Genomic DNA, 17,990 nt, shown 5'->3' with positions numbered 1-17,990 from the left:
ATTGTGCATCCTTGGTTTGTCTTACACACACGTGCTTGTTATTTTCTGACTGATAGATTTCCATATACTTAATTCTATCATTTCAGTATGATGACTTGATGCTATAGTTTTAAAATAACGTGTTTAAGCTGATGAAGATTAGATGAAGAGTACCACAAATTAGAACTGAACAGCTGACGGTAATCAGGCACTCGAGATATCACCAAACAAGAAAGAGCCCACCACAACACATTTCTAATCAGAGTTGGGGACTTCATTCAGGCTTGTTTGAAGAAATGCCTACCCAATTACCATCAACATACCGCCAATTACCGCCAGCACCAAGGGCTCCCAACACTGCTAAACTACAACAAGAAATGCCTATCACTCCATGATCAGATTGTATTACAAGAAATCTGATCACTTGCCTGTCCTTCTCCTGCCTGTATACAGAGGCTAAAGAGCACGGCTCCAGAGATAAGGAAAACAAAGAGATGGTCATGGGGAGCTGGAGGAGTTGCTATGGGATTGCTGCCAGTTGGTGGACTGGGCCGTGTTCAAGGACTTGTCAGGGCAGCTGAATGAATACACCACAGTTGTCATTGCATGCATGTGCAATTATGAAGACGACATGGGAGCGCCTCTACTTCCTTTTATTTTCTTTTGTGTTTCCAGAGTTTGTTGTCTTTTGCACCTTGGTTATTTTTTCATCCTGTTGGGTGAGGTCTTTCAATGATCCTATTAAGTTTCTTGGAATTACTGAGTATGCCCGTAAAAAATGTTTTTTTTTAATATATATACATATATATACACACACACACACTTTGAACTTTGAAGAGCACACCTAACATACAAGAGATTAAAACTGCCGCACCTTTAATATATTTAAAACCCTCATGTAAAAAGATATTAAAAGCTGATCAATTAATTTCAAAGCAAGATACTGCAGAGTCTATAAATCTGAAATGGAAACAATGTAATTATTTAAAATGTTGAATATAAAAATCAATAAGACAGCCATTAACAATTTGAGCATTAGCCATTGACGGAGATTTGAAATGCAATGGTTTGTAGGCTTGAAATTCTTATTCATCAATTTTTGATGCCAGGAGAAGCTGGATAAAACAAAGTAGCTCTGAGTTATTCAGAAGGATGGCAAGTATGGCTTTAGTACCTGGAACCAGAGGTCTGTGGGAATTTGGAAGTCAAGCCCTGAGGGGTTCTGCGGTGGTAGGCCAATGATTCTGGAGGTCAGGTTGGCTGAGGACCCAAGGTCAAACCCATGACTGGCAAGTCCTGGGGTTAAGGCCCAAAGGTCAAACTGTGTTTGGTGAGTCCTGGGGTTGAAGCCCAAAGGTCACAACTGTGATTGGCCAGTCCAGGGGTCAAACCCCAAAGGTCAAACCCATGATTGCTGAGTCCTGGGGCCGATACCCAGAACTCAGCAGTCATGCGTTTGATCTTCATGGAAGTCTGGAATCTAAAGGTCGAAGTGAGTCTGGAGATGGAAAGCCCAAAAGGTCTAAGAGTGAACTTGGCGAGTCCGGAGGTGGAGGGCGAGTCTGCTCTACAGACTGAAGCTTGGAGGCCCGATGTTTGTAAGTCTGGGAGTCCGGGCCAGAGACTGGAAGTTGGAGGCTCATTGTTTCAGGGTCCAGGCCCATGGACTGTATGCCCGGAGGTAGCCTGTCCAGGGGTTGCAGGCCTGTGTGTGAGGGTGGAGCTGTTGTGGTCTTATTTTGATCTGTTTTTGCTGTTGCTGCTTGTGCTGTTCTATGTTGAGTGTTGTCTTGGCACCAGAATGTGTGGTGACACTTGCAGGCTGGCCCCAACACATCCTTGGGTGATGGATCACTTCCGAAATGAGCTAAGATCAATCAAATTATCATAAATTACATCACAGTACATGCCTATCAAGGACAAGGATGGTAATCCCCAACCCGAGTGAACAAATTTGGTTTTAAATGATAATTCATTGGGACTTTTTAAAAAAATATAGTTCACAAATTCATAACCAACTAAACTTAAACTGCTAAAAAGGAATTTGAACTTACTTATCCATCTCCTCCTTTGGACCACTAGTCCAATAGTATAACCAATCATATTGGTACCATTGACAGTAATTATCATAAGCAGTATGCACTGGAAAAAAGACTCAAGGATAATCAGAATTAAGATAATCTTTGCTTCATTGATACTATTCATTGCAACCAAGGTTCAAAACAATTAAGTTTACTTAATCTGAATCATCAAGATCTATCCACTCATCAATTCCAGTGCATCAATGCATATCCATAAACATTTTTACAGGAAGATACCCATACAATCATTAGCAGATACATTAGAAACCAAAGCAAGGAATATTAATGCACCCTACATCCCACCACAACCACTCCAGTACTCAGTGAGATATCTGTTTAATCTTTACATCACTTTAACACCAACTTTACATGAAGTCTCTCTCATGGGCCAGCTAATTCTGCCCATTTGTTGTTGTTCCTTTCTGAGCCTTGTTCCGCATGGGGTGGCGACCTTGCCATTTCCTTAGAATTTTTGTATTTTTTAACGAGGCGAGTTGCCAGCTTGATGCTCAATCCAGCATGGACAGAGAGCATGCAAGGAGCCGGCCGGATTCGAACTCAGGACCATTCACCTTAGAAGTCCAGAGCAGTTGCCACTATGCCACCTGCCGGCTAATTCTGCCAAGTCCAATGTTACATGTAGGAATGGCCACACTGGAGTAAAAATTTCTTCCTCGTAAACTCCAACAACCATTCTAATTCTTTGTTGTAATTCTATATATATATATTTTTAAACTAGATTCAAATTATGCAGAAATACACTGACTTTCATTTCTTCCAATCTCTGGATAAGGCAATAACTGCATAGCAAAACCATTCTGGTATTTGAGCAGTGTGGGAGCCCATTTACAGGATCACAAGATCATAAATGGAGCAATACAGTCACAACCTTTCCTCAAACAACAATATTCTTGTTTCATTAGAATGGAGGCTCGACACATTTTCCCTCCTTTGAGATTTTAATACTCTTTCTCCCAAATGAGCTGAGATCAGCCAATCCAGAACAAATGCAATTTTGAGCCCCTCCACATCCTAGTTGCCTCTGTGATACACAAGCCTGGGCAATACACTACAGAGCAAGCTGTTGCCCATGCAGCAGACTAACCCTCTGACAAATGCAAAGGAACAGCAGAAACTGATATAGTTTGGCATCAATGGCATTACAGGAGCTGCCAGTCAGAGTTGAAATCAACATTCAACTTTAGACTCCAGCTCCGGTTTTTTCCTGGGATTACTCCCAAAGCCTTCCCCATGAGTGGGTATAGCCGCAAGTCAGTGGAGGTTTGAGATCAGTTTTCCTTCTCCTCGGTGAGCTGCCAACCACAACCCATGAGCCCCGTCTGCCTGACGTGACTGGTTTTGAGGTGCCAGTAAACTCACGATCCTGTAAATGGGCTCCCACATTGCTAAAGTTCCCGAAACAATTTGCCGTGCAGTCGTGAGGTGGAAGATACATTGGAAGAAATGAAAGTCAGTGTATTTCTGGATAATTTGAATCTGGTAAAAATATAGAAATACAGCTAAGGCTGGAATGTTAGTCGGAGTTTATGAAGAAAGAAATTTTTACTCCAGTGAGACCATTCCTATATATAGTATGGCTCTTTACCAATAGGAGGGCTGGGCAGAAGAGCTAGTCCACGCCCTTGTCCCTTCCCCTTCTCCTGTCACTAGAACAGTTCTGCTGGACTTACAGCTAAGTCACACATGACAGCCAGGAGCTGGACTTGGTTGTCAAAAGCTATTTGAGATGTATGCCATTGGGAGCATTTAATAGGTAGTGGGAGCTTATTCCCACTACCTTCCCCTGGCTATGTCAACTTTAGGGAACCAAATGAAATTTATTAAAAAATGATATAGGGATAATTAATTTTCAGGGTAGGCATTATCAAATGGATTATACCAATAATCTTGCTAATGTTTGTCGTAGAACTAAATATCAAGAGGTCATTATGATGGACTCTCCATGAATGTCATCCCCTTTGTGTTGTCACCCAAATTAAATTCCTCTTCTTCAGTTCCCTATATACCCAGAGCTGTGGCTTGTTTTTCTTCCAAAAGTAGTATCTTATCCTTGAGTTGTTTAACCATGATTCCTATTAATAAACCTTGTACATTCAGATCTGAAAACTGTAGTCATTTTACAATTTCCTTTTACCACTGATCTACAGGTGATATGGAGCAAACAATTATCTCAGTTCCAGCATGGAATGTGTGACACCAAAAGGAGAGTTTCCATTTTGTGTTAAATTTGGACATTTGCAACTGCTATATTCATAATGCTGGGAGTTAAAACAAAGAAGTCTACTTTTCGCAAAAGTAGCTGGTGGCAGGCATAAGCTTCCATTTATATAGCAACTTTCTAAAGCTTTTGAAAAATGCCAGCATACCGCCAGAGTAGGATGGCACGGTAGCCTAGTGGTTAGCACAACGCTTTACAGTACAGGTGACCTGGGTTCCCACCGCTGCCTGCAAGGAGTCTGTACATTCTCCCCATGACTGCGTGGGTTTCCTCCAGGTGCTCTGGTTTCCTCCCACAGTCCAAAGATGTATTGGTTGGTTGGTTGGTAGGTTAACTGGCCTTTGTAAATTGACCTGTGATTAGGCTAGGGTTCATTTGGGGGTTGCTGGGTGGCATGGCTCGAGAGACCTGAAAAGCCTATTCCACACTGTATCACAATAAACAAACAAACAAATAAATAAATAAATGGATGGATGTTTTGTGGGTGAATGGGGTGGGGATGAGGCTGGGGTTGGTCCCTGAAAACTTCTTTAATCCTACTTCCACTCTTGGCTAAAATTAAACCTTTCAGGATTTTTGTTGGTTTACCAGTGATGTGATCTCGGTGGAAAGGCTACAAATATTTATCCATCCTCCAATATGTCTAAAACAGATGGTCTAATCGTTAACTTTATAGGACTTCCTGGAAGCTTCACTGTGCTTAAACTGGCTGTAGTTCTTTCCCCAACAATGTTGACGGATCAAAAACAAAACTTCATCTAAGCACAGTGAGACATTCTGTATATTAAAGGCGTTATATTCATGGGAGTTAAATCAGGTAAGAATCCAACTTTCAGCTCAAAGTGGAAATGCTCAGCAGGTTGAGTAGTTGCCATGGAGAGAACAAATTTTTCAACACTTTTTATCAGCCTTAAAAACATTACGGATGTCTTAATGGTACAGGGAACAGGGATTACTGCAAAGCATTGGAGCTGGATGCCTGGAAAATATATAGTTACAAGATGAAGTGCTTGTCCCTTGGTTTCTAATAAGTTGAATTGGAAACGCAAATAAGAAATAAAGGAGGGAAGGAAACAGGAAATGGGAAAGTCTGTCAACAACACAAGTTTACCCATTTTTATTTTAAAAAAAATCAGAACACCAGCATTTCTTTCAATTAATTATGTAAAAAAATGCCATGGTTGTTGTATCTCAGCAACTTAAAATGGTAATTTAAAAAAAAAGCTTCATTGGTTAAATTGAATGGGTTGTGAATTAGTTAAGAAGGGAATATATTCTGATACACATGGTATGAGTACTTGTCTGAAGGGCAGAGGGCCATTTCTTTCCCACTGATTTAGAATCAGAATCAGGTTTGATATCACTGGTACGTGTTGTGAAATTTGTTAACTTAGCAGCAGCAGTACAATGCAACACCGAATAATACAGAAAGAAAAAAAAGTAAATTAACTAAAGTGAATTATGTATTAAAGTAGCTCTGGTGGAAGTAAATAATGTTTCCTGAATAGTAGTATTGGGCTAAATTAATTCTAATTTAATGTTGTGTGTTTAGAAGCAGCACTCTGTGGTGCAGGAATCAATGATGGGTGACAGTCCCTGGCTTTGTCTCGTTGCTTTTCAAACCAGATGTGCCATATCCCGCACAACTAGTCCATGACAGTAAAAAGTTTGACTTTAAACACACTGAGCGAAAACTGCACTAGAGTTTCGAGGCTTTGCCTAGTCCATCTCTTCTTATATGACCTGCTCACCAACTCAAGAATCAGACTGGTTAATCTTTGCTGCATTTCCCCTATTAGAGACGGATTGTGTATGTGAAGAGAAGGGAGGCCAATTTCAGCATCAAAGCACTTCCTTGGACCCCTGAAGGGTGGACGAAGTGCAGGAGATCAAAGGCAACTTGGCACCACACTGTAGAGTCAGAAATGAGCCACATCTGGGGCACCATAGAGAAGACGGCCAAGGACAGAAAGAGATGGAGGTCCTTCATTGCTGCCCTACATGCCAGGGGCATAATAGGCAGTTATTATTTCCTCTACCCACAGGAGCCCAAAATTGTACACTACACTCACCAAGTTTAGAGCAGCACTGCACAATTCTCAGCCCCATGGCTGCTCCATCTGGTGCATTAGGTTAACATAATTTCCAATGCAGTGAGAAAATGAAGGCCACTGTTTATGTATTAAATCCTCAGGCTGAAACTCACTGCAGGACTAAGCAAAACTGGCAGCACATGGCTTCACTTCAACCACAATGAATCTGAAAACACACAAAATCTCAGCAGCACCATTATGTTGATTTCCATTTCCAGAATCACCACATCTGTGCCAAATCATCCCTATAAATCAATATAGATTTGAATATTGATTTCAGTAAAAACATTTGCAAAAATATTATTTAAATGTCTATTTGAAAAATTATGGCTGAAGATTCCAACATTATGCTTTCACACTTTTTCAAACACAAGTTTACTTTGCACAATTATTCCCGCTTGATATTTTGAGTGATATGTTTGATTCAGGGCACAACTAGTGACGGAGCAAGGAGCCAGCGTCTGTAAAGCTATTTTTAGATTTGATGTGGTGCAGAGTAGAAGAATATTCATATCTTTTCTTCAGTTATGAAGTAACATCTCAAAAGCAATAACACTCATCATTTGACTGAAGAAATTTCTACTCACTTCAGTTCTAGGTAGCTGACCACTTACATCAAGACTACCTCTTAGCCTTAGGGTCCCAAGTATTAAAAAACAAAATCCCATGAAACCCTCTAATAATCTTGTACATTTTAATGAGGGCAATTCTCATTTTTCTAAAGTCCCTAGAGGAATGCTTCCTCTATATTTTTTTTTACAGCTGTGCGGACCAACCATTGCCCTGAGCAGGATTTTTTTTTTAAAAAACACAGCCTGAAAACTGCTTGACACTTTAATAAAACATTAACATCAAGAAAATACCCGCTGCGCGGCCACAAAAGCTATGTGCACAGGAACATTTTAGTTACTGCATGGCCACGTACCCACACAGCTTAGAGGGAACAGTGCTCTAGAGAATAGAAAACCAACCTATTCAATCTCTTCTCATCTGACAGTCTTGCCATCCAGGCTCCAAGTTTGGTGACTCTTCATTGTGATCTCTCTACAGCAGGTATATCCTTTTTTTTAGGTTAAAATAATCCCCAATGCTGTGAGCAAATGAGAACAACCATTTATGTAACAAGTCCCAGGCCTAAGAATAACTGTACTGCTAAATGTATTTAGGAAACACAAGTGATTTACCACATGGCCAAATAAATAATTCAGTGACCTCACACTTGCAGTTTATAGCCCAGCTCTATAGACACCAAATTTCCAAAATAGCTTCCTATGCTTTGATTCACCACAGACAGGTTTATCACATATTGATTGCAAAAAAAAGTTATTCAGTATTTACTCTTTATGCAAATTATGATCATTAAGCATAAGTGAGAGACCTATAGGGATCAGCTCTGAGAATTTACTTGCCTGCATGGATGCAAAGTATTCATTATCTGAAAATAATTGGTTGAAATAAAACACTTGTTACATTTCAGCTGAATACTGATTACAGTCTTCATCTGATATCAAATATTTAATTAATTTATTCATTGAGATACAGCACTGAGTAGGCCTTTAAAGGCACACCTCCCAGCAGTTCCCCCGACTTAACCCTAACCTAACCACCGGACTATTTGCAATGACTAATTAACCTACCAACCGATACTCCTCTGGACTGTGGGAGAAAACTGGAGCACCCAGAGGAAACCCACGCAGTCATGGTGAGAATATACAAACTCCTTACAGGCAGCAGCCGGAATTGAACCTGGGTCGCCTAGATTGTAAAGCGTGGTGCTAACCACTACACTACCATGCCACCCAATTGCTCTGTGATGCTGAGATATTAGAGAATATTAGGTGCATGTGAAAATATTAGACATGCAAAAATCATAAGGGCATAGATGGCATGAATTGACAGTCATACTCCCAGGGAAAGGGAATCAAGGTTTAAGGTGACAAAGGAAAGATTTTAAAAGATTTCCTCAGGCTGAGTGTTGCATACATATATGATGAGCTGCCAGAGAAGGTGGCTGAAGCAGGTATGATGACAACATTTAAAAGGCACTCGGACAGGTATTTGGAGACGGGAGATCTAGTCCGGGTTCAAACCTGACCATATGGGACCAGCTTAGATGGGCAACTTGCTCAGCATGGATGAGTTGGGCTGAAGGCTGTTTGCAATGCTGCATGACTCCATGTCTAGGTGGTGGAATTTAACTGGACTCAACCGCCCGAACAGCACTATAACACTGAGGAATAGGTCTGGACTCTTGTGATTTTGCATTTTATATTCTGCGTTTTTCGCATGTTTTCTTTTTGTTGTCATTTGCGCAATTTCTGGGTTTTTTTGGTGCGTGGGGGGAGGGGCTTTGATGTTTTTCTTTGAATGGGTTCCATGGCCATCTTTGCTTTGTGGCTGTCTGTGTAGAAGGCGAATACTGCATACATACTTTGATAATAAATGTATTTTGAATCTTTGAATACTTCTTCATTCATTGATACTATTGAGCCATGTTCTGAGATCTTGCTCTTTCTCAAACGGCTTTTGCACTCTCTGTACTACAACCATATCCACACATCATTGACTATAAAGCACTCGGGGATGGGTGTTCCAAGGTCATGAATGGCACCGTAGAAATGCAATGTTTTCCAGTCTATTTGCTCTTTCAATACTAAAATCATTCTGAGCATTCTTCTCAATTATCTATTAAATCTTGCTTAGCGTTGAAAACAGCCTACTTCATATCTTAATAGAATCAAGGTGCCACCTTGACATACATCTGAAGCAAGTTCCACACTATGTTTTGTTCTCTTAATACTTGAAAGTGTGTTTGGTAAATACAACCCCCTCTGGCTTAAACGAGAACATGGTAAAGTAGATCAGATATGGTGATGGGGGGGGGGGGGGGGTGGAGAAAAGTTGTAAGTTGTGCAGTGATAGGAATTAGTGCAGCCATAACGTCTGTTTGCCCCTCTCTGGTACAATTTCCACAGCCCATTCAGGCACACAGTTACAGCATTTCCATTCCACTAATTCCCAGTAATGGAACCAATCTTTTCAGAAAATTAATGGGGATAGGATGGGAAAACAATGCCAATCCCCTCATATCTGCAACATTAACAAGTAGGAACAGGGACAACTCCAAAGACTCCAGTTTAACCTTGATCTAATTGTGGGACAATTTACAATGTCCAACTAGCCTACCTGGTACGTCTTTGGACCCGGAGAAAAACCCACACATTCCACAGGGAGGACGTACAGAAACTCCTTACAAAGGACACTGAGATTAAACTCTAAAGTCCAACACCTCGGACTGTAATAGCATCACGCTAACCACCATGGTGTTCCCTATTTAGTTAGAAACTGATTTCATCTGCCTTGCCCTCTTTAGTTCAGTGGCTCATTAAATGCCTGAAATTCCAGTAAATTGGTATGACTCAAACTTTCAAGAAGAATTTGAATTTATGTTTTGAACTTAATCCTCAAGGAATACTTATTCATTAAATTTACAATGGAAGTTTTTTTTGTGGCAGCAATTGAATAAACACCTGTTAAATCATGTGCTAAACCTGTTCTAATCCAATAATGGAACCACAGATGCTACAAACCTGAAGTAAAATTGGAGAAAACTACTCAGCAAGCACAGCAGCATATGTGGAGAGGAAAAAGGAGTTAACTTACAGATTTATAATCCTCAAGACCATAAACATAGGTCGTTCAGCCCATCAAATTTGCTCCACCATTCCATCATGGCTGATTTATTATCCCTCTCACCCCATTATGGCCTACTTCTGCTTCTATATCTCAATGGTCTTATGGTCCTGCCTTCTCCCTGTAACTTTTGATACTCTAACCAATCCAGAACCTATCAACTTCTGCTTTAAATGACTTGGCCTCCACCAACCGCCTGTGGCAATGAATTCCTCAGATTCACTATCCTCCTGTTACGTCTCTGTTATAAATGGACATTCTTCTATTCCGAGGCTGAGCCCTCTGGTCCTAGACTCCCCTACTATAGGAAACATCCTCTCTGCATCCGATTAATCTAGGCCTTTCAACTTTTGATAGGTTTCAATGAGATCCCCCACTCAATCTTATAAACTCCAGACAGTACAAACCAGGGCCATCAAGCGTGCCCCATACATTAACTCCTTCATTCCCAGGGTTCGTTCTCATGAACCTCCTCCAGACCCAGCACATCTTTTCTTAGATCAGGGGTCCAAAACTGCTCACAATACTCCAAGTGCAGATTGATCAGTGCCTTATAAAGTCTCAGCATTACATCCTTGCTTTTATATTCTAATCCTCTCAAATGAATAGCAACACATGCTAAATGTTGGAGGGACACAGCAAGCCAAGCAGCATCAATGGAAAAGAGTAAACAGTTGACATGAGAGCCTTCTTCAGGACTGAAGGATACGCTCAAATGAATGTTAACATTGCACTTGCCTTCTATACTACTGACTAAGCCTGAAAGTTAGTCTTTAGGGCTCCCAAGTCCCAAGTGCATGAGGACTCCCCAGCCCCTTTGTACCTCTGATTTTTGATTTTCCCCCCACTTATAAAATAGCTCACGCCTTTATTCTTTCTAACAAAGTGCTTGACTGTACACGTCCCTACATTATATTCCATCGGACACTTCTTCACCCATTCTCCAAATCTGATTCCTTCTGCTTCCTTAACAATACCTGCCCCTCCTCCTATTTTCATATCGTCCGCAAACTTGGCCACAAAGCTTCGTCCCAACAATTGACATACAACTGGATCAGAACTCCACCTGACATATGCAAACAGCGATAAATAAAGCAGACAAACTATATTGCGATTTGTCAGGGATCGGTCAGGTTATTTAAGAGGTCCGGAGATAGTCTTTTAAAGTCACAACCTGAGCAATAGTAGAGCAGTTTGCATGTGACTAGCAGATTTAACAGCAGATTTAATCGACCTACCCTGAATTATCACAACCTTCGATTCTACTTATCAGTCATAGTTACGTACGGAGGTTCAGGCTCGAAATTGCATTACTCGTGATAATTTCCCCACATAACTAAGAACCCTTCAAAAGTATTATTAATCTCTCCGCCAAGTCTAAGGCTGCTACGTAGGATACTCTTCTCGAAGTAGCCAACACGAGAGGTTCGCAGTTCAAAACTGTGTATGAACGGGTCCGACAGGAGTAGGATTGATACAGCAGTTACACTCAATGCAAGAAAAATTATAGACCAAGAGAACATAAGTAGCCAATGCGTCGTATCCAGCAGGACATCGTGTTCATCACTCGTGTCTCCTGTCCGGCACTTGGTATTTGGGGTAAGTCCTGGCCGGGAGATGTGAACCCAGATATTCTAGAATGAACTAAGAAGAGATACCGTACCCATTCCACCGATGTCTGTTTCCAGGACAACCAGCCCAACTTAGCCACTGGTGCGCTTGGCCAGACTCTTGACAATGGCAACAAACGCGCACACACGCCTCCAAATATAGAAACAGGTAAATATATCCGAAATATAATGAAATTCACAACGCACCGTTTTTGTAAGTAAATTTTCCCTCAATGAGGAAGTAGATCCTTCTCTGCTCCTTATTCTTCAGAGATTCGGAGGCATCTTAGTCATTGTATCCATTTGAAGAGCGTATCAATTAAAAATAAATAGTTCGACATCGTAACTAAATGAATGTTTACGCTATTAAGCAAGAACATAAAAACGTTCGCACAACAAAACAGAAACGGGATGGAGAATCAGTATAACCACTGAGAAAATCATGCTTTCGCAAAAATCAGAAACCCTATCTATAAATATTGGACGTAGATGTAATATCAGGTAAAAATAACTGCAAAAGGGATGATGAACCTTTTTCATCAACACCGTCCGCTAATTCGGCTCACGCTGCAGCTATTACTCCATTCATAAAAATAAAATGATTCTGCAGCGAACACAATGCAAGTTGCAGGAAACAGCTGCGCCCGCCTTCTCGAACCCTTGCTATTGGCTCAATCACCTCCCCACCTACCGCGACGTCACAATAGTTTTGCCCACAATCGAACTCTCAATTGGATCTTCGCTGATGCCAATCGTATGACGTACTTTAGCACCGGAAGGGTAGGACCTTCTGAACAACGCCTCAACTGAGAAGCGAGCGTGAAATGTAATCGACCCAGAAACCAACGTGTTTCAGTGAAAGGCGAGGGAAGCTGGCGAATGTTCTTTACAACTGCATTTCATCGATTGCTTCCAGGTGGTTCTTGAAAATAATGGAGTTTATCGAAGGGGACGCATTTTTCTCAAAGTATTAAAATAACTTTTGTCATTTTTCAATGACGGCATTCTTTATAATTTATTTCTTGTCGGTGAGAAGCAGACAAAACATGATTTTGAGGAGTAAAATGTTTTCTTAAACTACTGTAACATTAAAACAAAGCAAACCACCTTCCCATAATTGTTATTCTTCCCTCTGCACCTACAATTTCTAGAAAATATAAATTTTCTTCAATATTAACGACATCGGAGCACAAAGAATCGTCTGTAATTGTTGTTGGACAGTAATGGTATAGCTGACTTTCATTACTATAGCACGTTTGGTTGCCCCTTTGGGGCGGTACTTGAAACCGATAAAAGTACTTTTGAACAACACACACAAAATGCTGGTGGAACACAGCAGGCCAGGCAGCTTCTATAGGAGAAGCACTGTCGACAGTCCTGACGAAGGGTCTCGGCCAGAAACGTCGACAGTGCTCCTCCTATAGATGCTGCCTGGCCTGCTGTGTTCCACCAGCACTTTGTGTGTGTTGTTTGAATTTCCAGCATCTGCAGATTTCCTCGTGAAAGTATTTTTGAAGTTCATTTTGCGGGTGATCGGTGGAGTTATGGATGGTGTAGAAGACTTGGCAAAGAATGCAGCACTCTAGAGATCAGTTCCAGATATGTGCAGAGAACTAGCAGATGGAGTTGAACCCTGATAAATGTGAGGTGTTGCACCTTGGTAGGTCAAATAAAAGTGGAAAGTGCAGGGCAAGATCCTTAACAGTGTTGCCGAACAGAGAGATCTTGGGATCGACGTCCATAGCTCTATGAAAGTGGCTAAATCAGTCGATAAGGTGGTTAGGAAGCCTTATGGAATGCTTGCTTTTATTAATTGAGGCATTGAGTTCAAATGTCAGGAAGTTATGTTGCAACTTTATAAAACTCTGTTACGCCACATCGGGAGTATTGCATACAGTTATGTTGCCTTTGTAGGGAGGATGTTGAGGCCTTGGAGAGGCTGCAGAAGAGGTTTAGAGGGCATGAGAGGCTAAATAAACTTTGGTTGTTTACTCACAAGCTGAGGGGAGATCTGTTAGAGGTTTATAAGGTTATGAGAGGCACAGATAGAGTGGACAGGTAGTAATCGTTTGCCAGGGTTGAAATGTCCAATACCAGAGGGCATGTACTGAAGGTGTATGGGGGGGGGGGGGTTCAAAAGGCATGTGAGGGGTAAGTTTTTTACTCAGAGTGGTGTATGCCTGGAATGGGCTGCCTGGCGTGGTGGAGGCAAATATATTGGAGGCTTTTAAGAGATGTTTGGATAGGCACATGGATGTAAGGAAGATGGAGGGATATGGACATGGTGTAGGTATGAGGGATTAGTGCTTTTGATTTGCTTTTTAGCTGGTTCAGCAAAGCATTGTGGGCCAAATGGCCTGTTTCTGTTCTCTCCTTTATGTTCTATTGTCACAGTTGCTGGATTGTAAGAGAGAAATATTGACCATTACATGGGGGGGTGGGGGGGGGGGGGAAGATAGATAACTCCAGCAGAATACTGTCATCGGATCCAGCTGAGAGAGGAAGTCATCAATAAGGTCTGGCAGGTCTGGCAGTGGAGCTCTTGCTCTGCGCTGCACTGGAACTTAACCTAAATCTTCACGCTCACGTTTTGAGTGTGAGAGTCCCACTGAGCCAACACTGACATCGGAAGTGAAAACATGTAATTTTTAAAAGTGTTAATATTGTGACTGCATTGCATGTGGGAAGGGAGGACCATTCAGGGTTTGTTCAGATGACTTTTACATAACGTTTGGAAGCCAGAGATGTCAGTGGGATATAGTAAACAAAATGTGGGAAGTACACAGCATGTCAGACATAATTCCAATCATTGACATCAGGCCTGTGGCAATGAATCTCTGGCTGACTGGGTCTTTTGGAGCTTGTTTATCCACCAGCTCTCGTTTTACATGAAGATATCTAATTATAAATCATTGTCATTCATTTGAGTAATTTATACAAACATCTTAAATCTTAACACAGATCATTTATGCGTTTTAAAAATGAGCTGTCAACTGTGATAAAATGGGTAGCACATATCATCTGAGGAGACAGTGCACTGTACGACAATGTGATTGGTGAAGCCAATCTTTGACCAGTCTTTGGTCTTAACCATAAAAATAAAATTTGCAAAATATTTACAAAATAGAACTGCATTTTATACAGCACAATATTACCAAGATATTAACATGCCAGCTAATTTTCTAAGGATGCAATTACATTGTTATTTCTGTGCTGCTCTAGGCTGTAACATGAATACACCAATGCAAAGGTAACAGGAAAAGTCTAGGGTCAAGTCCTGATCATAAAATTGCATGAGGTTCAGTGCTAACAGGAGCTACCAGAATAACAGTTTTCAATAATGTGGTACCTCGTTTGGTAAAAGATCTATGATGCTTCACAGGAACATAAATAAAAACTGAAATTGATAGCCAGCAAATCTTGTCAGATAGATGAAGAAAAGCTTAGTCAAAGATGGGTGTTTAGAATGATGGCTCTCCATGGAGAAGTGATGAAATTTAGGGATATTCAAGCAGTCAGAATTGGGGAAGCACAGACCCTTGTCTCACCTTGGAGATGTGGGCATGCTGTCAATGTCAGCATTTATTACCTACCCCTAATTGCTCTCGAGAAGGTGGTGGTGAGCTGTGGGAAGAAAGATTCAGGACTTAGACCCAGCAAAAAACATTTCTGAATCAGGATAGCGTGCACCTTTATGGGGAACCTGCAGCTGGCGGTGTGCCTGTGCAAACGTAGCACTTTCCTTTTATGGTGGTGTACAGAAGTTGTGGATTTGTGAGATGTTGCAGGAGTAGTTTGAATGCATTTTGTGTACCATATGCACTGTTGCCACTGTGCCCTGGTGGTGAAAGGAATATTTAGGATATTTATTACAGTTTCCAATGCAGTCCACAAGTAGAAGGGGAGTGAATATTTAGGGTATTTAATGTGGTTAAAGGAATCAATATTTAGAATCCTTAATATGGCTTCCAATCCAGTTCACAAGTAGAAGGGGAGTGAATATTTAGGGTATTTAATGTGGTTAAAGGAATCAATACTTAGAATCCTTAATATGGCTTCCAATCCAGTTCACAAGTAGAAGAGGGTTACAGAGGGAGTAAGTGACAAAACCATGGCAATACTTGAAAACACATGAGAAAAGTTTGCCTAACTTAAATGGATTTCAAGATTCAATTTTCTTTATCATGTGTGGATTGAAACATACAATGAAATGTGTCACTTGCGTTAACAACCAACACATCCGAGGGTCTGCTGGGGGCAGCCCACAATTGTCGCCGCACATTCTGGCACCAACATTGCATGCCTGCGTTGCTTTGTAGAGCAACACAGAACACAACACGCACCAATCAAGCCCTGGCCTTCTGTCCTGCCCACGCACATATACAGTCGTCTACCCCATCTTCTTCGGCTTCCATTTTTAGATTCTCCATATTCTCTTCAATTAATAATTATTGTCTTTGATTGTTTGATAGAACCAACAATAATGTCCTATTTTGGTTTGCTTTCAAAATCCACTTATTCAAAATCACAAGTGATCACCTCTGTTACCTAAAGCAAGTCAACATCATAAGTGCCCCTGAATTTTACCCAAAACAATTAATCACAATTCAATCAGGCTGAAAAGTGTAAAATAAAGCAAAAGACTTCAAGGCAACAAAACCAAAGGAATCTTAAGTTGTTCAGAGTTAAAAATAAATTTACTGCCAAAGTATGTCATTGTCACCATATACTACCTTGAGATTCATTTTCTTGCAGGTATTTATAGAAAAAAAGGAAATACAATAGAATTCATGAAAAATTTATACATTGGCAGATGAAGACTGACAAACAACCAATGTGCAAAAGAAGACAAACAGTGCAAATAAAAACATAATGCTGAGAACATGAGTTGTAAAGAATTCTTGAAAATGCCTCTGTAGGTTGGAGAATCAGTTCGGAGAAGTGGTATTTTAAGTTTCCATCCCAGTTCAGGAGTCTGAATATTCTAGGGTAACAACTGTTCCTGAACCTGGTGGTGTGGGACCTAAAGTTTCTGCACCTTCTGCCCAATGGTAGTGGCCTGGACAGTGAGGGTCTTTGGTTATGGATGCTGCTTTCTTGTGGCAGTGCTTCATGTATACAATGGTGGGCAGTGTTTTGCCTGTGATGTACTGGACAACCACTTTCTGTACCTGGTAATTGGTGTTTCTATACCAGACCATAATTCAAACAGTTAGGATACTCGTTAGGAAGTCTTAATGTTACCAGTGTATGGATGGTTTATTTTTCACAAATCTTGTTGATTATGATGTATCTATATGAATCACTAACTTGTAATTTGAGACTAATTATTTCAAAATTACTTCAATCTAGTTTTATATCTATAGATAATTATACAGTTAACTCTTCCATAACATTAAATCTCCTGAATTTTAACATTGCATGCATTTCAGAGTCAAACACTCCCCAATGTTTTGATGTTAAAGACTGGAAACATTGACTCTGGTTCTCTCTCCGCAGATGTTGCCTGACCTGCTGAGTATTTCCATCATTTTCTCTTTTTATTGCAGATATTCCGCATATGCAGCTTTTGGTTATTTGCAAAGTCAAAGTGGTTTCTGTATCTTTAATGGTATTTCAATTGTGCAAACTTAGACAATTGTGCCAGACAGTAGTTAAAACAAGCTCCAATCTGTTGATGTCTTGACTACATTGTAAAAAACACAATACTAGGAAAAGCAGTGCAGTAGGATGTGATATCTTGGATAAATTCAAGAACAGGTCAGATGGTATGTCAGACTGAATACAGCTGGATGGGTTGTAACAATGGAGAACTCCAAAAATAAGAGGAGGAGTTGGCTACTTAACCCCTGCCTGATCTGCCATTTAATAATAACTCAGACAAATGAAATTCCTGAAGAAAAAAATGTAAATGTTGGAAATCCTCTGACTGTAGTATCAAAAAGAGAAAGTATCAATATTTTAGGTCAGTATCTTTTCTTCAGAATTAGATAAGTTAAAAATAGAACATATCTGCAGATGCAGGTTTGCCGCTTGAAAATCGGCCACATCTGCTTTGGCATTTTGATCCATGGTCTCCCTTAACCTCTCCAACTCTCTGCCGTCAGATTCCAACCATTTATCCAGTGATATGTAATACAATCTCAAGGAACAGTGACTAGGGACATTGTAACCTTTTAGTTAGAAATATTGAGTTAAATATTTACAGATAATAAAACATTTTACCTTCAGAAAAGTATTTCTTTCCATTTTCTCTTAGTAATTTCAGATAATTATTCTGCCTTTACATTTCCTC

At 40.5% G+C, this 17,990-nt stretch overlaps 1 protein-coding gene across 2 annotated transcripts in view; it reads right to left on the bottom strand.

Annotated features, from left to right (window-relative positions):
* The window catches only part of LOC140734457 (rho-related BTB domain-containing protein 2-like), a 90,209-nt gene extending 77,726 nt beyond the window's left edge, over window positions 1-12,483 (bottom strand). Inside the window, exon 1 of one of the 2 annotated variants that reach the window (XM_073058438.1) lies at window positions 11,903-12,483. Coding sequence is in view for 1 of the 2 variants with exons in the window: in XM_073058431.1 (XP_072914532.1) it covers window positions 7,364-7,398 (35 nt within the window). In the remaining variant the exon portion in view is untranslated. Of the gene's footprint in view, window positions 1-7,363; window positions 7,475-11,902 lie in introns of those variants that run through there. The other variant, XM_073058431.1, reaches the window with a different exon arrangement.
* Between the last annotated feature and the right edge of the window lie 5,507 nt (window positions 12,484-17,990).

Source organism: Hemitrygon akajei, chromosome 1 (genome assembly GCF_048418815.1).
Source record: "Hemitrygon akajei chromosome 1, sHemAka1.3, whole genome shotgun sequence".
Lineage (NCBI taxonomy): Eukaryota > Metazoa > Chordata > Chondrichthyes > Myliobatiformes > Dasyatidae > Hemitrygon > Hemitrygon akajei.
This window is presented reverse-complemented; position numbering and strand designations above follow the sequence as displayed.